We start from the raw sequence: 25,398 nt of genomic DNA, 5'->3' as shown, positions 1-25,398 counted from the left end.
TAGGTGCGGAGGAACAGTCCTATGAAGTTTTAGGAGCATTCTGTAGGATGGACAGACTAGTGTGAAGTCTTACATTGTCATGAAGAAGGAGCAGTTCATTTGCAATTTTTGTGACAACCTCAAATGATAGTGTCTTGCACATTCCAACACTGCAGGAGTCACAGTTGTGTACAGCCGGCTGGCAAGCGGGAGATCAGACAGGTCCGCTCGACTTTGTTGCTTGATGACAGATACTTCACCCAATGACTCACCATGCTTTTGTTCACTGCCAGGTCTCTGTTGACATTCTGCAAGTGATTGCAAATATCTATGATCCTCTGGTTTTCTGCAAAAAGAAACTCACTGACTCTCTGTTTGGAATGTAGTTCCATTACAGATGCCATTTTGAAGGCTATATGTAGCACCAGCACCTGTCAAAACTTCATGAAACTATAGAGGCTGAAGTGAGAATATCCAACAACAAATTCTGCACTTTTTCAACCAAAATTGGCTACAAAAGAAATGCGTTGCATTTCTTATTGAATTCCCCTCATAGTATCTTTCGGTCAGAGAAGTCAAATTATGGTTTCACTTGAAAAATATGAACAGATGAATCATTGAGTCTTTAGTGATTTGTTTACCTGGAACTTATTAAAGGTAGGGTGTTATCTCTGGTAGACCAGGATGTGGGAGCAAATTCAGCCATGGTCTTACATCTCAGCATTTTCCAAAAACAATTTAGGTGAACCATATAAAAACTAAATTAGGATGACTAATGGACATTTGAAGTGGGACACAGAGTGCATTTACCTATCAGTTTATTGATGTTAGCATTTTGACATTGGCAACTGAATAATCAAAATATTTAGAAACCAAATATTGTTGGTTCATCTTAGATACAATAATAAACAACAACAACAATAAGTTTCTGAGAAATCATTGTAGATGTTTATCACACTGCTGGGCTAAATTCTGCAAAATATTTTTACCTTTCTTATCAAGCCAAATCTTATCCATAATGCTTATATTTTCCCTGCACGCTACAGGAGCAAAGCCCAAAATGTAGCTGTATGTAAACATTGTCTCAAATATCTTAATAATTATCTCACTTTATCAACAGGTGAAGTCACTACAGTTGACTGATATGTGTTCCAATTTGTTCATTAGAAATGGAACTAAGGTTACAAATGACCCAGTCTCTATCTTTTGTTGCGTTACCATCTTTTGTGACCCATAATGTTTGCTCATTCTATAAAATTACAAATTCATCTGTAAAAGGATGAGCACATCACAAAAGGAAAAAGGCTGAAAATAATTTAAAGGATTTCCAATTATTTATTCACTAACAGCTGCACAGAATATCAGTCATGTACAGAGAAAATAGTTCTACAACCACTTCTCTGTCGAAGAATAATTAAGTTACACAGTACATCTTATATGACCATTATTTTTTGTTGCAATACAGTTATGAAGAAACAGGTTACAACATCCACAAAAATTCTTGTTATTAACTGTCCCACACAAACGTTTCCATTCAACATGACCTTCTATACTTTTAAAATATAGAGGCTGATATGGTTTTCATACAACTCCAACAAAGCTAATTCAACACAAAATCAATTAAGTTATTCCACAGACAGAAGAGTGTCTTAAAAACTTGGAACAATTATTCTTAAAAAAATGTACAATTTACATTTCTAACACAATAATTACACAAACAAAAGCAATAAAACGTTGTACAATGTCAATTTTGTTTCAAATGTTCAGCTGTGATCTGCTCTCTCTCTCTCTCTCTCTCTCTCTCTCTCTCTCTCTCTCTCTCTCTCTCACACACACACACACACACACACACACACACACACACACACACACACCAACAGATATTCCATTCTACAGATGGTTACAATCTTCCACAAGTTAAAAAAATGCCATCACGCTAAATATTTGACATATTAAGAGATGAACTTGAAATATAATACTTTAATGCAGTCAGCTGTGATCCTTCATTTCATTCCTACTTTAAAACATCTATTTTTTGTTTTGAAACTGATTGTTCTTGTGACAGATTAAGAAATACAGAGGAACAAACATTAAGGTGCACACAACATTCATACTTGGAATATAAACATGCAGTATTGCTGGAGGTCAGTAGGTAGAGAGCCCACGGCAAAGAGGGGCATAACTGTAAAACAGAGACATAGTTTCATAGCACCTTCAGAGTTCTGGTAGATAAATATTTAAAATGGATATTTACAAAAATTGAGACACATTTTTAAAAGTTCAGTTCACATGTACAATAGAAGAGGATATAGTATCATACAATAGAAGGAGAATAACATTCATCATCTTTCACAAATACAAAAAAGACAATACAAACATTGTGAAACATGGAATGGACTCACAAATGAAATACATCGATCATGATACATATGTACATCTCATATTTTACAGAATCACACATATCTAAAGGTTCCAATGAAACAAAAAGCAAACAAGTAGGACTATCATAAATTACTAGTAACAATGCTGCACACCTTTCATTGCTCAGTTTGCCACAACACAATATTAAGGCTATCAATACATGAATAGTTCATTTAAAATAAACACAGTTCTGGGACAATGTTATCAAAATAAGCCACTCTTTTTTTCTTATTTGTGTAAAACAAAGTCAGATTGTCAATGTAGCATGGGGTAACACACAATATTTTTATGTTTCTTTTGGTATCTGACACACCATTTGCTTTTTAATCATCATTTCTGAGCCAAATGAAAACTTCTGTAAGTAGGGTGTCCATTAATTTCATCCATTTATTATACGAGGCATGGCTAGTTCAGTTTCATCAGTCATAATAGGTAATACAAGACAAAACATGTTGCCAATGGTTTCAAACATAATTCTTAAATACATATGTGTAGTTTTACTTGCTAAACTTGTAACACCTTCACTGAATGTAACAATTTACCCCTCTACTACTTCGACACTTGATATATAATAGATGAGAAATGTTACATGGACTTATTGCACATTTTCCCACAGTTTGTAAATAAGCATATTTAAAACTGTATGTGAAGACAAAAATGTGATGTGCACACATACATCACATTCCACAGTCACTATGACTTGGAAAAAAAAAACATATAGAGTACAGTCAGAGGTTTAAGACATCACAACTAATTTTAATTTGTATCTGATATTCTTATTGTTACATCAAATGAATGTTCACTTCATTAGTAGCAGAGTATCATTTTTAGACATCGAAAATTTATGGCTGATCCATGTACTATACTGAAAGGCAGTACTGTAATATTTCTTACAAAAACTCTGCATATTTTAGATAAACATCACATTATATGTCATTGTAACACTGTGAAATGCATACCTCACACTAAAGATCATTCAGTGTTATAGAACACATGCAGACTGAAAATTAAAGAGTCATATAGGACATGGTACATAAAAGAGATTGCCTACTATATAAAATTGTACTTTACAATTAAAATTTAATTACATACATCACTGAAATTTAATACTTGCATCCATTGTTACACAATACTATATTTACATGCCTTGTAAATTTACATGTCTTGTAAACCCTGTGAATATTTTGTTTCAAATACTCATTCGTGTAAAGCAGCAGATCTTTGCTTAGTTACAGCTGAACAGTTCTTTGATCACAACATCATGTCACTGTTCAGGTAGTTACCTGATTATGGATAAAGTACCAGAGATGCATCATTTGAAAATTATACAACACAAAATCATTAAACATCATCTTCAAAATCAAATCCACTACATCTATACAGCCTTCACATCTCAAAACAGACACAACATTTAATATCTATACACCAGAGCCCCTTTCATCTGTGGTCTTGTTTGAAGTTCATTTTATATGGAATGTTTCAACTGTTGAAATACAGAAAGATGTAGACACAGTGAAAGGCTCATTTTATATACATTGAGTATGAACTTTCTTTTTAAATTGACAATTTATTATTGTTGTCATCAGATGTTTCTTTAGTCTCTTTAAAACTATGTGATACTGTGAGAAGAGTAAGCGTATACAGTTGATTGAGTACAAAACCCTGTCTGCGCTCCTCCCCTGACTATACGCTGACACCAACAGTGAGTCCACAGGGGGCACTCGTGGCTATGACCGTCAGAAAAATGTACATCATGCTTACAATAATGACTTTCAACTGATCAAAAAATGCTCTATATGATCCAGAATAATGAACAGAAATAAATAAATAAATAACATATTTATATGTTGTGACTTTTCAACTACACAATAACTCTGTCTCTACCTGCGTTGTTTCAAATAATATTTCTTCTAACTTGCTTGATCCCTCTGTATAAACTCCGGTGATGTATAAGCGTACAGTTGTGTTCTTAAAACACAATGCCTGTATTTGTTTGTGATATATAAAATAAACTTTATATAAGAGATATATATATATATATCCAACATTACACAAAAATTCTTGAAATGCTAATTTAAGGGAAGTATGAAAAGCTGTCACAAAATTATATATCTGTTCATCTTTATCATTCAGTTACTTATATCACCACTCATACTCTGATTTAAATTTATAAAAAGATATTACTCTGGCCAGGAAGGCATACTCACACATGTGTAGTTGCAAAGTCTTTCCATTTCATCAAATACATCATTAAAAATCATTTATTATAGAAATATTTATTACACTTTTTTCAGCACTATCACTCTCAATGAGGATGGAAGCTGTGTACACTTTTCTAGCTATTTTGTACCTGTAATAAAAATAATTCCTGATGTTGGGTCCAGAAGTAGACTGAAGGCTCACTTCAACCTGAGTTGGTATCATATTCTCACAATCTAGGAGAGACCAACTTCTGCACAGCTGCTGTCCCCTGGCAAAAAGAGGCCGGGAATAAATCATTTTGTTTAAGTTTGCAAATAAATATAAAGTTAAAAGTAGTGCAATTGCTATTTTACAGTCACAGACATATAAATAAACCACTCAGTTTTAGAGGTACACAAAAATTTTAAATGATTCACTTCAAATTGACAAAGGGATAGCCAATAAGACTTTTGTCAATAAAAATGCTGACAACTTTCATGTATCACTCAAACCACAACTTATGTGATAGGATGTGAAATAGAATTTAAAATTTATTCTGTATTTGATGCATTACTTTGATATATGAGGAAATAACTGGATGAATACGTAAACTGAATCATAATCTTTAATACGTAACTTCCAGTTTCCTAGCTTGTATGAAATGTTGAGAAAGCACTACAAAAATACTGTTGTAGAATATGTAGAGTGAATAAAATGAACAATAAATTTTATTATAAGAAGCTGGGACACAGACATTCTCCAAACATCTATTTGCAAAAAGCGTCACTATCAATGTCTTCTGAAGTAGATGCAGTTGAGCTGAAAAAAAAAATTTCAGTACATATTTCTACTACAAGGGATGAAGTGAATAACACATCATTAACTATGACAGTGCAGAACAGGTCAAACAGAACAAATCTCAGACACAGAGTGCTGATGCATTATAACTCGGTGAGAAGGGCAGCAGTATTTAATTCATTTTTCACCAGTATCAAATAGTTTTCATTGGCGTTAAGGCTACAGAAAAAAAGGAAAGCCTTGTGAGTGTAGCATAGTGAATAAAAAACTATGTATATATCCATCCTTGGACATACACTATTCCACTTCTTATTTTATTTTCCAATTATATATTTTGCTTTGTACTAACAATCATACACTGCCCAACAAAACAAAAGTAAAGCATGCAGCAGGGGAGGAGCAACTGAAATGAAACTTCATGAGTTGAGAGGGTACATGGTGATATTATTTCAGTGGTTGCTAAATCCAGTCAAATTTACGAAGAACTTGTCAGTTTGAGTCCACTTATCAGTATGACATTGCACGTCCGACGAGGAGTATACGTTCTGTGTTTCCAGCAGACACAGTTCCTTTGTGGCATGAACAACAGGTGTATCATAGTGGGTGACTGAAATGATGTGGCAACTGAACACGTACTTCAAATTTGAAGTATGTGTGACAGTGCAATTCTTGTGAGGTAAGTGTCTTAAACTGCACACATTCACTATGAAATTGTAACAGTATATGGACCAAATGCAATGTTGCATCTAGCCATAGTGAAACGATGTGAACAATTTGAACATGGCCACAAGATATAGGACATGCTGATCAACAAGTCCAGATCTTGCACAGCATGATTTTCATCTTTTCAGCAAATTTTATGGACATCTGGGGAGGAAGAGATTTTTCAACTATGAGGACGTTCACACAGAACTTTGTGAATGGCTCTTTGACTGAACTGAACTGAACTGAACAACAGGCAGTGTGGCAACATCCAAAGATTGCAGTGCCATAACATAGTCAGCACTTCACATTGATACCACAAAAGTTAACAATGTCTTGCTGCATTCTGCAACAACGAATAGGAGGTGCTGTCAAAGCCACACCGTCCCTCCCAGCTCTGCAGTGCCACCACATGGATGGTGATATACAGCCAAGCAGAGGAAGGTTCACACAGTTTGTTATCAGTGAATAAGACAACAGAATCATCTTAGATAGGACATCAGTGAATATTACATCTTGTGCTGACCTTTAACTGTGAACATTATGTTGATATACTTCAAGTGAAGATTCTTGTTAATTGCCTGTATCCAGAGACACTTTAATATTCAGAGACAGTTGTAAATAGTCAGAACATCCCTGTGGAAATGTATTATACAAAGTAGAAGTTAATCTACATATCTCTCTTGTAATAAAGTGAAGTAATGTTTTACATGTTCTAGTATCCACTCATTGTCCTCTTGGAGCAAGTAAATAACACATCATTGTACTGATGATCATATTTTTGTCACGTACAATTTATTATCGATGAGATTTAATGACTTGCTCGCCTGCTGCATGGTTTTTGTGTGCACATACCTGACTGCCTAGTGTTGCCAGCTTTCTGTTTTAGAATTTATGTATCTTACCTAGTATTTCATCATGTCTGAGCTGCCACAGGAAATGTCTCTAATCAAAATTGTTCAGTTCCAGGTGCTGCAGGTTTGAACACCTGCTGCTCAGTGTACAAATGACATCACTAGTCAACTGCCAAGCAGCTCTGCCATGGGTTGCCACATCTAAATTTCATCCATACCATTGTCAGGAAGAAGAACGGTCAGAATATCGAGTGCAATTGTAAGCCTGTTTGGCTACTTACAATAGACAGGTATGCAGTGCAGTGCTTATTTTTTCTCAATAATGGGACCCAGTGTTTACAGCCTGTGTGTAAAGTTATGTCCAGATACTAGTCCCAAATCAGTCAAGTGCGATGATCTTGCTGAGTTGCACGAAAAACATTTTGATAATCAGGTCTATGTTGCAGCAGCAAGGTTTAAATTTTTTTGTCTCAAGCAATAAAAACTACACATTGCCCAACTCAAGGCTAACCAAGACATTGTAACTTTAAGTGTTCTTGTGGTATCAGTTATAGATATTTCATGTTACATGACTCAGTCATACAGAATGTCTCAAATGCGCACATTTGCTCTGCATTTCTAAAACTATCTGATCCCGATTTACAAACAGTTTGGGAATCTCAAACAATTGTGGACTCAACAGAGACTGATTTCGAGGCTCGATGTGTTTCATTGCTCAATGTGCACAAGACATTAATTCTAAAGTATATGACAGCTTTAAAGTGATTAAACACAGGGCCCATACAAACAGTGAGCATATAAGTAAAAACCTTCAGTCTCGTGGTACATCATGTGTGTTGCGAAATTCTCTCAGGAAGTCTTGTCCGCAATGCTTTTTGAATTACACCTGGAAAGCTTGTCCTCATTGTGATGCAACATGCTACCACAGTGGAAGGCAGTCACATTCAGACAGTGTGTTTACGTGGCACTTTAGGCTCAGCAACCAACTGCCGCTAGGTAAACGCATGGCTGCAGCTATGTTATCAACACATGCAAAAGGTTTCACTGAAGACATTCACAGCAGCACCAGCCAAACCTCACACTCTCCACATCGCAGAAATCTTACAATACCATAAGTAGGCATGTGAAAAAACTTTTTGTTCACTTATAAGTGGAACAAAAGACAATTAAATTACAGCTGGACACTGATGCTTCTGTTTCCATGATTAATAAACTGACATATGACAGACTCAGTAGCCCACCATTACAGCAGCTGTTTTGTCTGCCTATAATGGACAAGGAATTCTAGTCCTTAGTATGTGTAGTTAGCCTGCAACTTCTTGTCGAGTGACAATCTGTGTTTTGTTTCATATACTTAATTCTCCCCCCCCCCCCCCCCCTCCCCCATGAACCATGGACCTTGCCGTTGGTGGGGAGGCTTGCAGTGCCTCAGCGATACAGATAGCCGTACCTTAGGTGCAACCACAATGGAGGGGTATCTGTTGAGAGGCCAGACAAACACGTGGTTCCTGAAGACGGGCAGCAGCCTTTTTAGTAGTTGCAGGGGCAACGGTCTGGATGATTGACTGATCTGGCCTTGTAACACTAACCAAAAAGGCCTTGCTGTGCTGGTACTGCGAACGGTTGAAATCAAGGGGAAACTACAGCCGTAATTTTTCCCGAGGGCATGCAGCTTTACTGTATGGTTAATGATGATGGCATCCTCTTGGGTAAAATATTCCGGAGGTAAAGTGGTCCCCCATTCGGATCTCTGGGCGGGGACTACTCAAGAGGACGTTGTTATCAGGAGAAAGAAAACTGGCGTTCTACGGATCGGAGTGTGGAATGTCAGATCCCTTAATCGGGCAGGTAGGTTAGAAAATTTAAAAAGGGAAATGGATAGGTTAAAGTTAGATATAGTGGAAATTAGTGAAGTTCGGTGGCAGGAGGAACAAGACTTTTGGTCGGGCGAATACAGGGTTATAAATACAAAGTCAAATAGGGGTAATGTAGGAGTAGGATTAATAATGAATAAAAAAATAAGAATGCAGGTAAGCTACTACAAACAGCATAGTGAACGCATTATTGTGGCCAAGATAGTCATGAAGCCCACACCTACTACAGTAGTACAAGTTTATATGCCAACTAGCGCTGCAGATGACGAAGTAATTGAAGAAATGTATGATGAAATAAAAGAAATTATTCAGATAGTGAAGAGAGACGAAAATTTAATAGTCATGGGTGACTGGAATTCGGTAGTAGGAAAAGGGAGAGAAGGAAACGTAGTAGGTGAATATGGATTGGGGCTAAGGAATGAAAGAGGAAGTCACCTGGTAGAATTTTGCACAGAGCACAACTTAATCATAGCTGACACTTGGTTCAAGAATCATAAAAGAAGGTTGTATACATGGAAGAAGCCTGGAGATACTGACAGATTTCAGATAGATTATATAATGATAACACAGAGATTTAGGAACCAGGTTTTAAATTGTAAGAAATTTCCAGGGGCAGATGTGGACTCTGACCACAATCTATTGGTTATGAACTGTAGATTAAAACTGAAGAAACTGCAAAAAGATGGGAATTCAAGGAGATGGGACCTGGATAAACTGAAAGAACCAGAGGTTGTACAGAGTTTCAGGGCGAGTATAAGGGAACAACTGACAGGAATGGATTATAGAAATACAGTAGAAGAAGAATGGGTAGCTTTGAGGGATGAAATAGTGAAGGCAGCAGAGGATCAAATAGGTAAAAAGATGAGGCCTAATAGAAATCCTTGGGTAACAGAAGAAATATTGAATTTAATTGATGAAAGGAGAAAATATAAAAATGCAGTAAATGGAGCAGGCAAAAAGGAATACAAACGTCTCAAAAATGAGATCGACAGGAAGTGCAAAATGGCTAAGCAGGGATGGCTAGAGGACAAATGTAAGGATGTAGAGGCCTATCTCACTAGGGGTAAGATAGATACTGCAGGAAAATTAAAGAGACCTTTGGAGAAAAGAGAACCACTTGTAGGAATATCGAGAGCTCAGATGGAAACCCAGTTATAAGTGAAGAAGGGAAAGCAGAAAGGTGGAAGGAGTATATAGAGGGTCTATACAAGGCCGATGTACCCGAGGACAATATTATGGAAATGAAAGAGGATGTAGATGAAGATGAAATGGGAGATATGATACTGCGTGAAGAGTTTCACAGAGCACTGAAAGACCTGAGTCGAAACAAGGCTCCGGGAGTAGACAACATTCCATTAGAACTATTGACGGCCTTGGGAGAGCCAGTCCTGACAAAACTCTACCATCTGGTGATCAAGGTGTATGAGACAGGCGAAATACCCTCAGACGTCAAGAAGAATATAATAATTCCAATCCCAAAGAAAACAGGTGTTGACAGGTGTGAAAACTACCGAACTATCAGTTTAATAAGTCACGGCTGCAAAATACTAATGCGAATCTGCAAAATACTAATGCGAATTCTTTACAGATGAATGGAAAAACTAGTAGAAGCTGACCTTGGCGAAGATCAGTTTGGATCCCGGAGAAATATTGGAACACGTGAGGCAATACTGACCCTACGACGTCTCTTAGAAGCTAGATTAAGGAAAGGCAAACCTATGTTTCTAGCATTTGTAGACTTAGAGAAAGCTTTTGACAATGTTGACTGGAATACTCTCTTTCAAATTCTGAAGGTGGCAGGGGTAAAATACAGGGACCGAAAGGCTATTTACAATTTGTATAGAAACCAAATGGCAGTTATAAGAGTTGAGGGGCATGAAAGGGAAGCAGTGGTTGGGAAGGGAGTGAGACAGGGTTGTAGCCTCTCCCCGATTTTATTCAACCTGTATATTGAGCAAGCAGTAAAGTAAACAACAGAAAAATTCGGAGTAGGTATTAAAATCCATGGAGAAGAAATAAAACTTTGAGGTTCGCCGATGACATTGTAATTCTGTCAGACACAGCAAAGGACTTGGAAGAGCAGTTGAACGGAATGGACAGTGTCTTGAAAGGAGGGTATAAGATGAACTTCAACAAAAGCAAAACGAGGATAATGGAATGTAGTCAAATTAAGTCAGGTGATGCTGAGGGAATTAGATTAGGAAATGAGACACTTAAAGTAGTAAAGGGGTTTTGCTATTTCGGGAGCAAAATAACTGATGATGGTCGAAGTAGAAAGGATATAAAAAGGAGACTGGCAATGGGAAGGAAAGCGTTTCTGAAGAAGAGAAATTTGTTAACATCGAGTATAGATTTAAGTGTCAGGAAGTCGTTTCTGAAAGTATTTGTATGGAGTGTAGCTATGTATGGAAGTGAAATACGGACGATAAATAGTTTAGACAAGAAGAGAATAGAAGCTTTCGAAATGTGGTGCTACAGAAGAATGCTGAAGATTAGATGGGTAGATCACATAACTAATGAGGAGGTGTTGAGTAGGATTGGGGAGAAGAGAAGTTTGTGGCACAACTCGACTAGAAGAAGGGATCGGTTGGTAGGACATGTTCTGAGGCATCAAGGGATCACCAATTTAGTATTGGAGGACAGCGCGGAGGGTAAAAATCATAGAGGGAGACCAAGAGATGAATACACCAAGCAGATTCAGAAGGATGTAGGTTGCAGTAGGCACTGGGAAATGACGAAGCTTGCACAGGATAGAGTAGCATGGAGAGCTGCATCAAACCAGTCTCAGGACTGAAGACCACAACAACAAAAGCTTAATTCTCAAAAGAGTGGAAACATTTTTGTGTTAGACTTATTAGATTTGTTCAACCTGTGCAGACAAGACAGTGTTTTACAAATCAGTGTTTCAGTGCCTCACTCTAATGTTTCTGATTTGTGTAGTAAGTACAAGGAATTGTTTGAACCATGTTTATGTGGGGGCAGTGACTTTTAAATGCACATTACAGTGAAAGGCAATGCACAGCTGATTTTTTCACACAGGGTCTGTCTCTCTCCCGTGTAACATCTAAACAAGTTGCTCAAAAACTGCACAGATGGAAAGACAATGGCATTATAACAAAGCGTTCAGGTGGTTTATGTCTGTGTGCCTTCTTTAAAGCAACTGTAAACCAACAATTTTCATGGGTACTTTTCCTCTTCCAAGTTCAGAGAAACTGATGGACAGACTGGGACAGGGCAAATATTTTTCAAAGATGGTTTGTGTGAGGCATATTTACATTTACCACTGGATGAGCAGTCCAAGCAATACTTTGTGCTGAACTCTCACCTATGTTTGTTCCCGTTTCAGAGACTGCAATTTGGAAGTGTTCCAGCTCCTGCAGTTTTTCAGTTGTTGCTGGAACAGTTTTACATCTACATCTATGTAGATACTCCACAATCTACCATAAAACGCATGGTGGAGGGGAGCCTGTACCACTACTACTCATTTCCTTTCCTGTTGCAGTTGCAAATAAAGTTATGCCTCTGTATGAGCCCTAATTTATCTTACCTTATCTTCATGGTCCTCACTCACAATTTATGTTGGAGACAGTAGAATCATCCTGCAGTTAGCTTCAACTTCTATAAATTTTCTTAACAGTGTTCCTTGAAAATAATATCGCCTTCCCTCCAGGGATTCCCATTTGAGTTCCTAAAGCATGTTACCTACCAGAAACAAATCCAACAGCCCACCTCTGAATAGCTTTGATGCATTCCTTAAATTCAACATATTATGGATCCCAAACAATCAATTCGTACTCAACAATAGGAAACACTGGGGTCCTGTATGTTATGTCCTTTACAGATGAACCACACTTTCCTAGAATTCTCCCAATAAATCAAAGTCGACTATTAACCTTCCCTAACACAATCCTCACATGCCCATTCCTTTTCATATTGTTTTGTAACTTATGCCCAGATATTTTAATGTGACTGTGTCAAGCGTGACACTGCTAATGCTGTATCCAAACATTATCGGTCTATTTTTCCCACTCATCTGCATTAACTTAGATTTTTCTACATTTTCAGCTTGCTACCATTCATCACACAAATTAGGAATTTTGTCTAAGTGTTCTTGTATCACCCTAAAGTTGCTCAACTTCAAAACCTTACCATACACCACAACACCATCAGCAAACAAGTGCAGATTACTGCCCACCATGTCCACCAAATCATTTATGTACATAGAAAATAACAGCAGTCCTATTGCACTTCCCTGGGGCACTCCTGATAATATCCATGTCTCTGATGAGCATTGACCAATGAGGACAACATAGTGGGTTGTATAACAATTAACTAGTTAGACAATTGTAGTCACAAGTTGTACACTTGCTGATCGTGTAACACACTTAGACTGTTTGTTTAAAGTTCTTTTTCTGGCTGGCCTAAAGTCCAACAAAGAAAAGTGGTCCTTCTTACAAGGAGAACTGGACTACTTAGGTCACATAATTAATGCACTGGGTATTAATGCTACTACATTGCACTTGGCTGCGTAAACCGTCATGGGGAAGCTCACCTATTATATCAAATTTATTCCTAATGCTGCACAAATTGGTGCACTGCTCAACTGGCTGTGCTGGGAAAACATTCCTTGTGTTTGGTCCAAAGAGTGCCAGAATTTATTTCAGCAATCAAAGGATGCAAGGACACTTTGTTAAGCCATCATTATTTGATTCATTTTGACCCAGCTCAGCCTGTCATGTTAGATGTGAATGCACCTTCTTATGGGACCAAAGCAGTGCTCTCCCAAGAAACTGGTTCTTCTGGTACACCTTTTGCTTCTGCCTTGAAAACTGTGAACAATGCACTGTGTAACTACATTCAGCTTGAAAAAGAGGCACTTGCCATTACCTGGGGTCTTATGAAGTTCCACCAATGTTTGTATGGTCAGATGTGCTGTTTGCTGACAGATCTCTGGCCCTTGACAGCCTTTTTCAAGCATGTCCGGACTCAGATGGTGCAAAAATTGCAACCTTGAGCTCAGATATTGTCTAATTATCAGTATTAATTGTTGTTAACTGCCAAACATTCAAATGCTGACTTCTTGTCTTGGTTATCGGCCAGTACCAACACAGTGTTTGATTCATCTGAGGATTAATGTTTTCAGATTGCTTCTCAGGATTTTAAATTCCTCAATCAATTTTCATCTTGTTGCCACAGCAACTGCTTCTGATGCAGCTCTGCAGGATGTTTAGCAAAATGTGTGCCACAGGTGGCCACACAGATTAAAAGACATTCCCCACCCCATGGCATATTACTACTTTTCATTTTGTCATGAGTTATCCACATGATCAGGTGTTCTGCTGTTGCATATGGAGAATGGTGATATGTGTATTGTGATTCCTCACTCCCTACAGCACGAAGCTTTGTCTTTGTTGCAGAAAGGTCATTTTGATGTAGTTCACACAAAGCAACCTGCTAGACATCATGGGCTGCTGGAAATGAGCTTCCAGATGAAGAAAGTGACATCTCATTGCAAAGTTTGTGCAGAACATCAATCAGCTTACTGCAATGCTTTTCTCAGTGGCCACATCCATCCCGACTGTGACAATGCATTCATATTGATTTTGTGGGTCCACTCTGGAACACGTAATTGTTGGTGGAGGTAGACACTTAAAGTAAGTTTCCTTTTGTTATCCCCATGTCACCCACCCTACTGCAAGTACTATATCAGCTTTATCTTCTATTTTTTGTCCTGAAGGTCTTCCAGAGGGCACTGTCTTGGACAGTGGACTATAGTTCACATCCAACTGTTTTGTGCCGCCAATAGCTTATACCATGTGACCACTGCAGCTTTTCACCTGCAGTCTAACAGTCAAGTTGAGCAGTTCATTTGAATGTTCAAAAATTACATGGAGAATCTACATTCCTCCCACATATGGGTGCACACACTGAAAAATTTTCTGTCCTCTTACTGCTCTTTGCCACGTGACAGCAACTTGCCAATATAATTGTCAAATGGTCATGGAACACCATACTCTCCCGAGCTCCTGAGGCCACCAAAGAAATAATTCATTCTGCCAGGTCAACCAAAGTTTTGGCTGCAAGTTGAAGTCTTCTACAAAGTATTCAGGGAAAGAAACAGTGTTGGGAATGTGGAGTCGTTACCAAAGCAATCGAACAGTCTTCTTACGTCATCGAAGGTTCCGCTGTGCTGCAGCAGCATGACCTAAACTAGGTGTGGTGCACTTCTGAGTATATCAGTGATTCTGCCACAAAATGTTTGTCCACAGACCTAGCATGTAGTTAGGGTCTACATCAGCTGTCGCTTCCATCTCTCTGAGGCTCGCGGCCAGCACCCTCCACTGTGGTGCCCACTGAGATCGAGATTCTACCACTGCCACTGATGCCAGCGCCTGTCCAGTTGCCAAAACTGATGTTCATTTACCCCTGGAAGGTTATCACACTGCTCCGAAAGCTTCCTTTGTCATGCACCAGACAACAGCATCTGCGTCTCTGGATGCTGGCGTGCACCCTATGACTGACGTTTTTGGCCAGTGTTCCCTATCACTCTCAAGGTGGATACTCGGGTGTGGGCAGGGAGGCACCCTCCCTGCCTCCTCATCTGATCTGCATTCAGTCCTCCGCCAACAATGGTGCAGAGGTCTGAGAGTGTGAAATGTTACATCATCCAAATGTTGTTGAACCTCGTGTTTTGATACCACAGAAGTGAAATATGTCTTGCTGAATTCTGAAATGATGAATGGGAGGCGCTAAAGCAGCCACGCCCTCTCTCCCAGTTCCACAGCACCACTGCACAGAGGGTGATACACTTTTGAGCAGAGCAAGGCTCATGTAGTTTATGATCAATAATTAAGACAGCAGCACTGTCTTAGATAGGGCACCACTGTGTGTTATGTCTTAAGCTGAACATCAACTGTGAACATTATGTCTGTGTGCTTCAAGATAATAATCTCGTTAATTGTCTGTATCCAGTGATACTTTAATATTCAGAGACAACTGTAAACTGTAAATACTCAGCTCATTCCTATGGAAAGGATTACACAATGGCAAGTAAATCTTCATATCTATCTATTTGAGTACAGTGTAGTAGTGTGATGCTTGACACAGTCATGTCCGTTAAATATCTAGGCAATACGTTACAAAGCAATATGAAATGGGGTGAGCATGTAAGGACTGTGGTAGGGAAGGCAAGTGGTCGACTTTGGTTTATTGGGAGAGTTTTAGTAAAGTACTGGGCAAATTTTAGTTAAGTGTGGCTCATATGTAAAGGAGACTGCATGTAGGACACTAGTGTGATCCACTGTTGAGTACTGTTCAAATGTTTGGGAACCACATCAGGTCGGATTACAGGAAGACACTGAAGCAATTCAGAGGCTGGCTGCTAGATTTATTACTGGTAGGTTCAAATAATATGCAAGTAAGTATTATGGACATGCTTCAGGAACTCAAATGGAAATCACTGGAGGGAAGACAATGCTCTTTTCGAGAAGCACTATTGAGGATATTTAGAAAACCGGCATTTGGGGCTGACTATATACAACTATTCTGTTGATGAAAATTTACTTTTCACATAAGCAGCATGATGATAAGATTACAGAAATAAGGCTCATACCAAGGCATATAGGCAGTTGTTTTTCCCTCAATCTATTTACGATTGGTACAAAAAAGGAAGTGACTAGCAGTGGTACAGGGTATCCTCTCCCACGCACGACATGGTGGCTTGCAGGATACATATGTAGATATAGATGTAGATGTAGGTATCCTGTAACAAAGTGAACTAATATTTTACGTGTTCTAGTTTCCACCCAGTCTGCTCTCGGAGCAAGAGTGAAGAACTCAACAGTGTACTGAAGATTGTATTTTTGTCAGGTGCAACAGGAAGAACATATCGATTGTTGTTTACAGAGACTTGGTGACTATGTTGAAAAGTGTGTCATGTATCTGTGTCATTTTAAAGGAAAATGCAGCTTTCAGTAAAAGTTACTTGGCCTGCCATAATAATTGTATAACAGAACTTTTCGAAGGCCCCTCGTAGATGTTGATGTACCCCATGAAGCCTGTCTCCTATTCACGGTTTTTTGGTCAAAGATGAGTTCCGTCACTGTGCGACCCCTCTTGGTTGTAGTTTCTATTATATCTGCGTAGTGAGTAAAATATTCAAGATTAGTCACTAAGGACATTGTTGTATACGTGAAAGTACTATCATTAGATAACTGTGGAGCAGTTCATAATTAGCTGTATGTAAAGAGAATCTTGTTTACAGCAACTGTTAATGTGCCTGTACAAGAAATGTTACACAAACAAAAGTCCAATAGCACAACATTGATAACTAGTGATGCTAAATCCCATAGCATAGATACAGCACTAGTGATAATGCTCTGTGCTGTGCACACTTTCATACCAATTAAATATTTGTGATCAATGTTCACAAAGGGGAAGCAGCTGTTGAAGAGTAAATAGAAAACTTGGATTCATTGAGGGAATTTTGGAAAAATGCTATACGCTATTAAACGAAAATCAGCATATGAAGGTAATTTGATTGGTCTGTTTACTTTCCCTCCTATGTTGTAAGCTTGTCAATGGTTACAAGAATGGTCCAATAATGTGATAGTAGCTCTCACATTTCATTTTTTTACCAACAAACCAAGTTTTCAAGGCAGGGAACAGATGACTGCAACTTTGTTGTCTGAAGCATTGTTCTCATAAAGGGTCCTTCCTAGTGTGCTAGATAATCTTCATGGTTTCTTATTTTCAAATGATTTAATAGTGAATTCTGGTAGGGGCCAGTTAATGCTCTTCCTTTCCAGGATAATGTAACAGGATTACAACCTAGGAACACTTTAAATCAGTATTCATTACATTCTACCCACCAAAAAATCTTTTTTGTCATTGGTGAGCTTTCTTAAGCCTTGTATACATGACTTTTATTTTTTTCTGGAACTGAAGTTTGTGTTAATAAATTCATGTTAGCAGTCTGCGTGAAAGTTCAGTGGCACACAATACAAATAGGGCTTTCTGATGTTCATTTGTAACTACCCCCTTCCACTTGATATGTTTTCAATACCACCTCACACACATTTATTTTGGAATCTTCCATTATCCATTACCATATCATGAACTGTAACACTAATTTCTTATGTGCTGGTTTTCTTTCTCTCTACATCACATACCACACTAACCATATATTAGGACTGCCAACAAATAACTATAAACAATAGCTGTTTGAAAATTCCAACAAAAGTAATACAAGAACAGTACATTGCAGCAGTGATACAATATTTGTGTGAGCTATTTTTGAGTTCTACTTAATTCTTTGGAATTAACATTAGAATGTAAATGAAGAGGTTTTAGTGATTTGGACATGTGCTGGTAGTGTTTGCAATTGGCTGTTGTAGATATAAGAGGGTTTTAGTTACATACAAAGACACACACATAAAGAGCCTTTTTCTTATATTCTTTATATGATATGGTGTACCCTCACTAAGTACCCTACAACTATTTGCAGAGTAATTTTGTAAGCACAGTTATAAATGTAAATAGTTAATGTCTACAAAGAACAGTGTTTTTCTCAACATTTTCAAGTGACCTTTTCCTCCTCCTCTCAACAACTTAGCTTTCACCTTTACAACTTATCTTCATGATTTGTGAGGAAAAAACACAATAAGATTTAGTAACATCCACAGAACAGACAGAATGAACACTGCCAGAAAACTAAGAAGAAAATGAACTGCAAAACTGCAGAGTAAGGGGAAGTAAAAGAAAAACAGAGAAGAAATTATGAACTAAAATAATTATACAACTTTGTATTTCTGTTCAAAAAGTCCATAAATGATAGCTGTTTATCTCACCTGACAGCACCCCTGGAAGTGATCCTCTCCGTTGTCCTGTGTTTGGTGCAGATGTACCAAACATCTCTGGCCCGCCTGAACTTCGCCGTCGCAGCATTTTCTTCCTTGTACGCCACCGTCCTGTTCCTGCTGTATCTGGTACATCTGTTCCATTGGATCTCAGTATATTTTCTGTAAATAATTGAAGATATGCATTAGTATATGTGCATTGTAAAGCAATGTGTGATTGACACTTTCAGTATACTTTATATAACAATAGCTGACAAATTTGGCATTGCCTAGGTATTCATTTTGTAAGTTTCTATTAGAAACAAAAACAAAAACTGAACTGTGTTTTATATAACACTAGCTGACAAATCCAGTATTGCCTGGGTATTTGTTTTACAAGTTTCTATTAGAAACAAAAACAAAAATTGAACTGTGTTTGCAGTGAAGTAATGAACAATTTCATTTCCAAATATTTGTGAAATTGCCCATACAGTCATATAAAGATGTATGCGTAATGTAATAATGAGTAAGCACAATATACAGATTAAGAAACATGATCCAAGACAGTTTCTATATGCTGGGTGCAGCTGATTCACATTTGCTCTTTTGTAAACATCTCTATGACAACATCTCTTCATTAGCACTATAGACAGCTATCGTCTTTGCCTACAGCCATTTGCACTTCACAGCTGAAAGCTGTCAAAGGTGCTGCCAGATGTCATGGATTACCAGCTGCAACATAATCATGAATATGAACAGTGATCCAATACTGTCAAATGCTTTTTATTCCAGTCTTTGATTGTCAAAGGAATTGATATTGTGATCAAAGACTGGAATAAAAAACATTTGTCACAGATTAGGCTGACTCCACTGTATGAGTGTCTTAGTAGTGAAGAATACATGTATTAAAACTGCATGTATGATGCGAAATTTTTTTTATGTATATCAGTATCTATGACATCATATCTGTTGATCTGTATGTTGTACAATGATAAACTTGTGTAGGTACATTCAGAAGCATTTATGGATGCAGCCAGCTAAGTATGTTGTGAATAGAGTGGGTATCAAAGAAGTAATAAATTTAAACATCATTCCTGATGTGGCAGACTTTTACACATCTCAGTGTGTATGATGTCACATCTCCTAAACTATGGGTGGTACCATGATATACTTATGTAGGTGCATTTAGCGGCATATGTGGATACAGCCTGTGAAATTTACTGTTAATACAAATAGCAGCACATTTAAACATCATGCATGATGCGTCAGTTTCTTAGGCATCTCATTGTTTCTCATATCTCTTGAACTATGATAGGTACATAGTTCTTGTCCCTACAGCAATTGTTGCCGGACAGTAAGGGGTATGTGTACCAAGTTTGGTTGAAATCAATCCAATGGTTTAAGAGAACAAGTGGATAAACACACATGCATGCATGCACACACCACACACACACACACACACACACACACACACACACACACACACACACACACACATTTTTATAACATGTATCATGTAAACCAAGCTGTACAAAGTGGTTCATGGAATGACACATGGACATCAGAAGAAAAGAAAAGAGGAAGGAAGACTGCATAACTGGCAGAGTGAGAGGGGAAAGGGGGCCATGAGTTCATTTTTTTAATCAGGTACCATGACATCATATGAACCAAAGCTACTTAGTAGTGGAATTAATAAATTCATAGTGTACAGAATGTTGATGAGAAAATTCATAAAGAAAAGACACTAATGAATTAAGAAATCACAAAAAGAAATGTAACACATTACAGAGAAATATTAGCAGTTTATGTGACCATTCTTGTACAGAATACAAGGAATGTGCAATAAGGAAACCATTCACCTTAGATTTTAAGCCTTGGGGCTTATTACTAATCCTTTTAGTTGTGTTTGAAGTCTAGAACTGGTACTGCAGATTTACCTTATCAACATCTTCTTGGCTAAGAAATATTCTTGGTGAGTCCACAGAGTTGCCTCACAACACGATACCACAGGAGGTAATAGAGGGAAAGTTTGCAGAGCAAACAATATTTCATGTTCAGATGTCAGTGACAGTGCAAATTACTTTTTTTAATGAAGATTGCAGCATTTAGTTTCTGCACAAAGATCTTGGGGCAATGAAATTTCTCTTTTCTAAGCACTCCATCTCAGAAACAGTATGTGCTGTGTTTTGTACCAGCGAAGTGTTAATCTGTAGTCTGAAAGCCCTATGCTGATGTTATGGCATAGCATATTAGCTACGTTATTTTCATTACACCTTCCAGAATAACACTTTTGTCATCTGCAGAGACAGAGGGAGAGAGAGAGAGAGAGAGAGAGAGAGAGAGAGAGAGCGCCGGTGGCAGCCCTCCCCCGTGTTCCATGTTACATGACCACAGTCAGACACGAGCCTCTTCCCTTTTTGTTGACACTGGGGACAACCTTCAGCTCCTTAGTTTGCAGATATGAAATGAGCCATTGTTGAGCATTTTCCCTAATCCCATAATGTTGCAAAAGTATTGCATGGTCCACACAATCAAATGCTTTGTTAAATTAAAGAAAATACTGACTGTACTCAATCTATTGTTTATCTCTACTAGTGCCTACGCACAAAAGAACAAATTTATTTATTTATTGGAATGTTCCTTTTCTTGCAACCAAACCGCTAGTCTGATAGCAAATTATGTTTACTGGGATGTGCCAGTGCTGTCTTACACATTGCTTTCTCTTTTTTTTAACTAGCTGGTTACTGTCTACATTCTCTCTTACTCTCTTTTTATAATGTCATATCACTAACTAGTATTTCAATGTCAGCAAACTAACCACACCTGAAAGACACATTGTGCACCAGTGATTGATATAGATCAAATATTTAGTGCACTGACCTACTTGATATTTCATCATATGCTTGGGAGTATTTGCTCTTTAGTGATTTAATAACTGGTTCCACTTCATTTTTGCTAATTCCCTGTAACTACATGTGATATAATGGTCTTTGAAGAGTTATGTATATTTACCTGGATTAACAAAATTTTAATTTTACTTGCCAACTGTTGTAGATTTTGTACAACTCTGCTGAACCACTAGCAGTTTCATTCTTACAAAAGAAAAAGTGTAGTATGTCATGCATCCACATCTGCCTTGACCTCTCTTGTTCAGTTGACCATACAGTTTTAATTTTGTTCTGGAAGTTTCCTATTCTCTGTTGTTAAGCATTGGTTTTGTCTGCCTGGAAATATTCTTCAAACAAGGGAAACTCCAGGTTGGAATATCAACAATAAAAGGAAAAAAAAAGACAGATTGCTACTCATCAGGGTAAAAATGACATACTCAGTCACAGACAGGCACAATGAAAAGACTGTTACAAGTTTAGCTTCCACCCAAAACTTTACTCGCGTCAAGGCAGAAGAAGGCTTTTGCTGAAAGCTGAATTACAGGCCCATATCGTTAATATCATTATGCACCAGGATTTTAAAACATATATTGTGTTTGGACATTATGAATTACCTCAAAGAAAACTGTCTATTGACACAAAGTCAACATGGGTTTACAAAACATTGTTCTTATGAAACACAAGTAGCTCTTTATTCACATGACGTGTTGAGTGCTATATATATATATATATATATATATATATATATATATATATATATATATATATATTTGAAAAAACAGTTTGAAAGTTTACATTGAAATCGTCACACAAAATTAACTTTAGGTTTTTCTTAACCCACTGAGTTACTAAACTTTTTCCCGATAATCAACCCTACATTTACCATTTAAATTTACAAAAATTAACATGTTTTGTCTTACACACTTTTCTCAAAAGTATGTAATGTTTTTGATAGGAATTCTTTACAAATCTTACCTTACTATTTATTGAAGTGATGGGGAGTGAAGATAATATTGTTTTAGAAGTTTTTGTATGTGTGCTATTCCTGAAAACATTCAGGCATGTGGAATACCAATTGACATTTCTCACACTCATACCATGTGTCACTTTTCTTCCTCCTTTCTTTATACACTACACAATTTCTGGAGGATGATTTTTGTGTGTGTGTGTGTGTGTATGTGTGTGTGTGTGTGTGTGTGAAGGGTGGGGGGGGGGGGGGAGACCTTGCAGCGTAATGAGGGAAATTCCAGATTGGAGTCATCCAAGTGCACGGTAGTCTGGTAGAGTGACCCACTCTATTATGTCCTCAGCCAGCTGAATCCTAAACTGATTGAATCAAGATGTTTTTCCAGTCATTTTGTTCATTAGGACTTATGAATTGAAAATCCCAATGTGCATCATGTTAAAGAAAAATTTCCTATATTCTTTGGCAAAATATTCTCATGAAAGGAAAAGATGACAACTGTGGTCCTCTCTGTCAACTGCATTCATTAAATTGCTGTACTGCATAATTGCTGGAGTTTCTGGAGTGGTGTTTTGGTTTTCCTAGCATTTTTTCCTGCTGCTGTCATACTGACATCTGTGCGGGTAGTGGTTAGAATATTTACTTCTTTTTTATCCATCCAATTCAGAGCCATGAGCTCAAGAGAAAATAATACACATGTCTGTCTTTTTGTTAGTTTAGATTTTTGGAACTGATCTTGCATATTTTGCCTTGTGGATATAACTGTCCCTACAGCATTTTTGCCACTTTCAGTTAGCCGTAGAAACAATTATCAGAAAGTGTACCAGTTATCAACATTTACTATAGGACCGTTTCCAAATACAGTTGCATGAGGTCCCCAACAACAGTTTCAAAGTTTCAATAATCTGAATTTTCTTGTTTCTCTTCCCCCCCCCCCCCCCCCCCTGCCCTGTATAAGTAACAAATCCTGAACAATAGCCTCTATCTGCATCACAATTTTGAAGAACTTTATTCTGAAATGTGCCATTTTTTGAGGTACCTCTGTACCTCTGTATTTAACGAGGATTTCATCAGCTGCAGTATCTTCTTCAGGATAATAAACACTTTGGAAATTTTGTGTAAGATGATCAGTAACAGGTTGCAACTTGCTTAGACAGTTTTCAGGCCCAGCATTTTCATTATTTACAAAATGAAGAAATATGTAAGAATCTTTTACGTGGCATGACATCAGGAAAGAAATGAGTATGAATAGATTTTTCATGGGCCCGTATGACTGACGTGTTGGCTCCTTCAGCTGTGCCAGAATACATCCAGCAAAATATGCTTGGATTTCATCAGTTGCATTAGGACACCAAGGACTGTTTGATTTTGAAGTAGGACTAACAATATGTTGCATATTTATTTGGTTCTACTGCTACATCCTCCCAGAAAGACAAATGAACCATTTTTCTGTACTGTAAGGGGGTTACTTGTTGAGGCAGTAGTCTATGAATCTCATGACTGATGCCACTTGGACCAAAAAATGAAATTATGGAACGTTTATCCTGATTTATTTACCACTACCATTTTTCTACCTTCTGTTTTTTTATCAACACTCACACCTTTGCTGCAACATCACTGTCACTACCTGTTTCATTTTCCTCGTGGTTGTCACTATCTTCAATATCAGAACTATCAGAAATATTGATTTCAGAAACATCACTGTCACTTTTAATCAATATTTTTGTTTCCTCATCTGAGGGAAATTTTTTTAGGTACAGCATGCTTACTGCTACACAGCTGGTGAGAAACTCAGAAAAGTCTCTTATAACTCACAAAATACTGAAAGAAATCAAGTGTGTTATACATCACTAACTAGATCGATTTCTCAGTTTTCCAGTGGTATATAACATGTCATGCTATCTACTGACAGAAAAGAAGAAACAACAAGAAGAAGATACAGCTGCTTGGCCTGGTCGTGACCAGCAATGTAATAACAGAATTAACTTGCAGCTGGCTGTGAGCTGGCTGTATAAGCCAGTGGGTTAATGAATGAGCCTAATACAGCATAAAATCTGGGGAGAGAAACTCTTTAACCTGAACTAAGGGACCTATAAACCACTGTGATTAAAAGTTTCTCCTTTGAAAATTTGACAAGTCCTGCACAAGATTCAATTATTTGGTCCATACAATGTTTTGATATGTTGTTGTTGTTGTTGTTGTGGTCTTCAGTCCAGAGACTGATTTGATGCAGCTCTCCATGCTACTCTATCCTGTGCAAGCTTCTTCATCTCCCAGTACCTACTGCAACTTACATCCTTCTGAATCTGTTTATTGTATTCATCTCCTTCGAGTTTAACACTACATTTAGCATAAATGCCCACTTCTTGCATCTGCAATGAACTCCTTGCACAGCAATCAGATAAGACATACCCCTCCTAAGGAAGCCTTAGCACATCTTTGATATATAAATAATGCTCTAACAACAAACCTTACAGGCTGACTCTGTTCAGTTTCCTTCTTGGGATCTGATGCATATCTAACAACAAAAATCATCAACTCTGAATTTTTTTTTATTTAACAGCTCTCAGAAATCTTTAAAACCCCAAACAGATCGCTCTGTATCTGCGTGCACAGGATTTTAGTTTTTAGTTAATTGAAAGGATCATGGTGTGTGTGTGTGTGTGTGTGTGTGTGTGTGTGTGTGTGTGAGAGAGAGAGAGAGAGAGAGAGAGAGAGAGAGAGAATTGTGGCATTTAAACTAAGACACTTTACGTTCTCATGAGACAAGCAATTCAAAATAAAAGATTTTATTTAAAAATAATGATTGAATATTTGTCAATTCACATTTCAGTTTAACAATACATAAAGAATCCAAATAAAGTCTAGTGATGAATGACCTGGAAAATTTATGATTACAAG

At 37.6% G+C, this 25,398-nt stretch overlaps 1 protein-coding gene across 5 annotated transcripts in view; it reads right to left on the bottom strand.

Annotated features, from left to right (window-relative positions):
- Positions 1-1,785: 1,785 nt before the first annotated feature.
- Positions 1,786-25,398, bottom strand: part of LOC124612260 (cAMP-specific 3',5'-cyclic phosphodiesterase 4A-like) — a 329,771-nt gene continuing 306,158 nt past the window's right edge. For 3 of the 5 annotated variants that reach the window (XM_047140347.1, XM_047140350.1, XM_047140351.1), the window contains 2 exons: positions 18,658-18,828; positions 1,786-4,870 (listed from right to left, as the gene is read on the bottom strand). In XM_047140347.1, coding sequence (XP_046996303.1) covers positions 4,836-4,870; positions 18,658-18,828 — 206 coding nt within the window. In that variant the 3' untranslated portion in view covers positions 1,786-4,835. The remainder of the gene's footprint in view (positions 4,871-18,657; positions 18,829-25,398) is intronic. The other 2 variants (XM_047140348.1, XM_047140349.1) reach the window with 2 other exon arrangements.

This window comes from Schistocerca americana, chromosome 4 (genome assembly GCF_021461395.2).
Source record: "Schistocerca americana isolate TAMUIC-IGC-003095 chromosome 4, iqSchAmer2.1, whole genome shotgun sequence".
Classification (NCBI taxonomy): domain Eukaryota; kingdom Metazoa; phylum Arthropoda; class Insecta; order Orthoptera; family Acrididae; genus Schistocerca; species Schistocerca americana.
The sequence above is the reverse complement of the archived record's forward strand: the minus strand, read 5'-3'. Positions and strand labels throughout refer to the sequence as shown.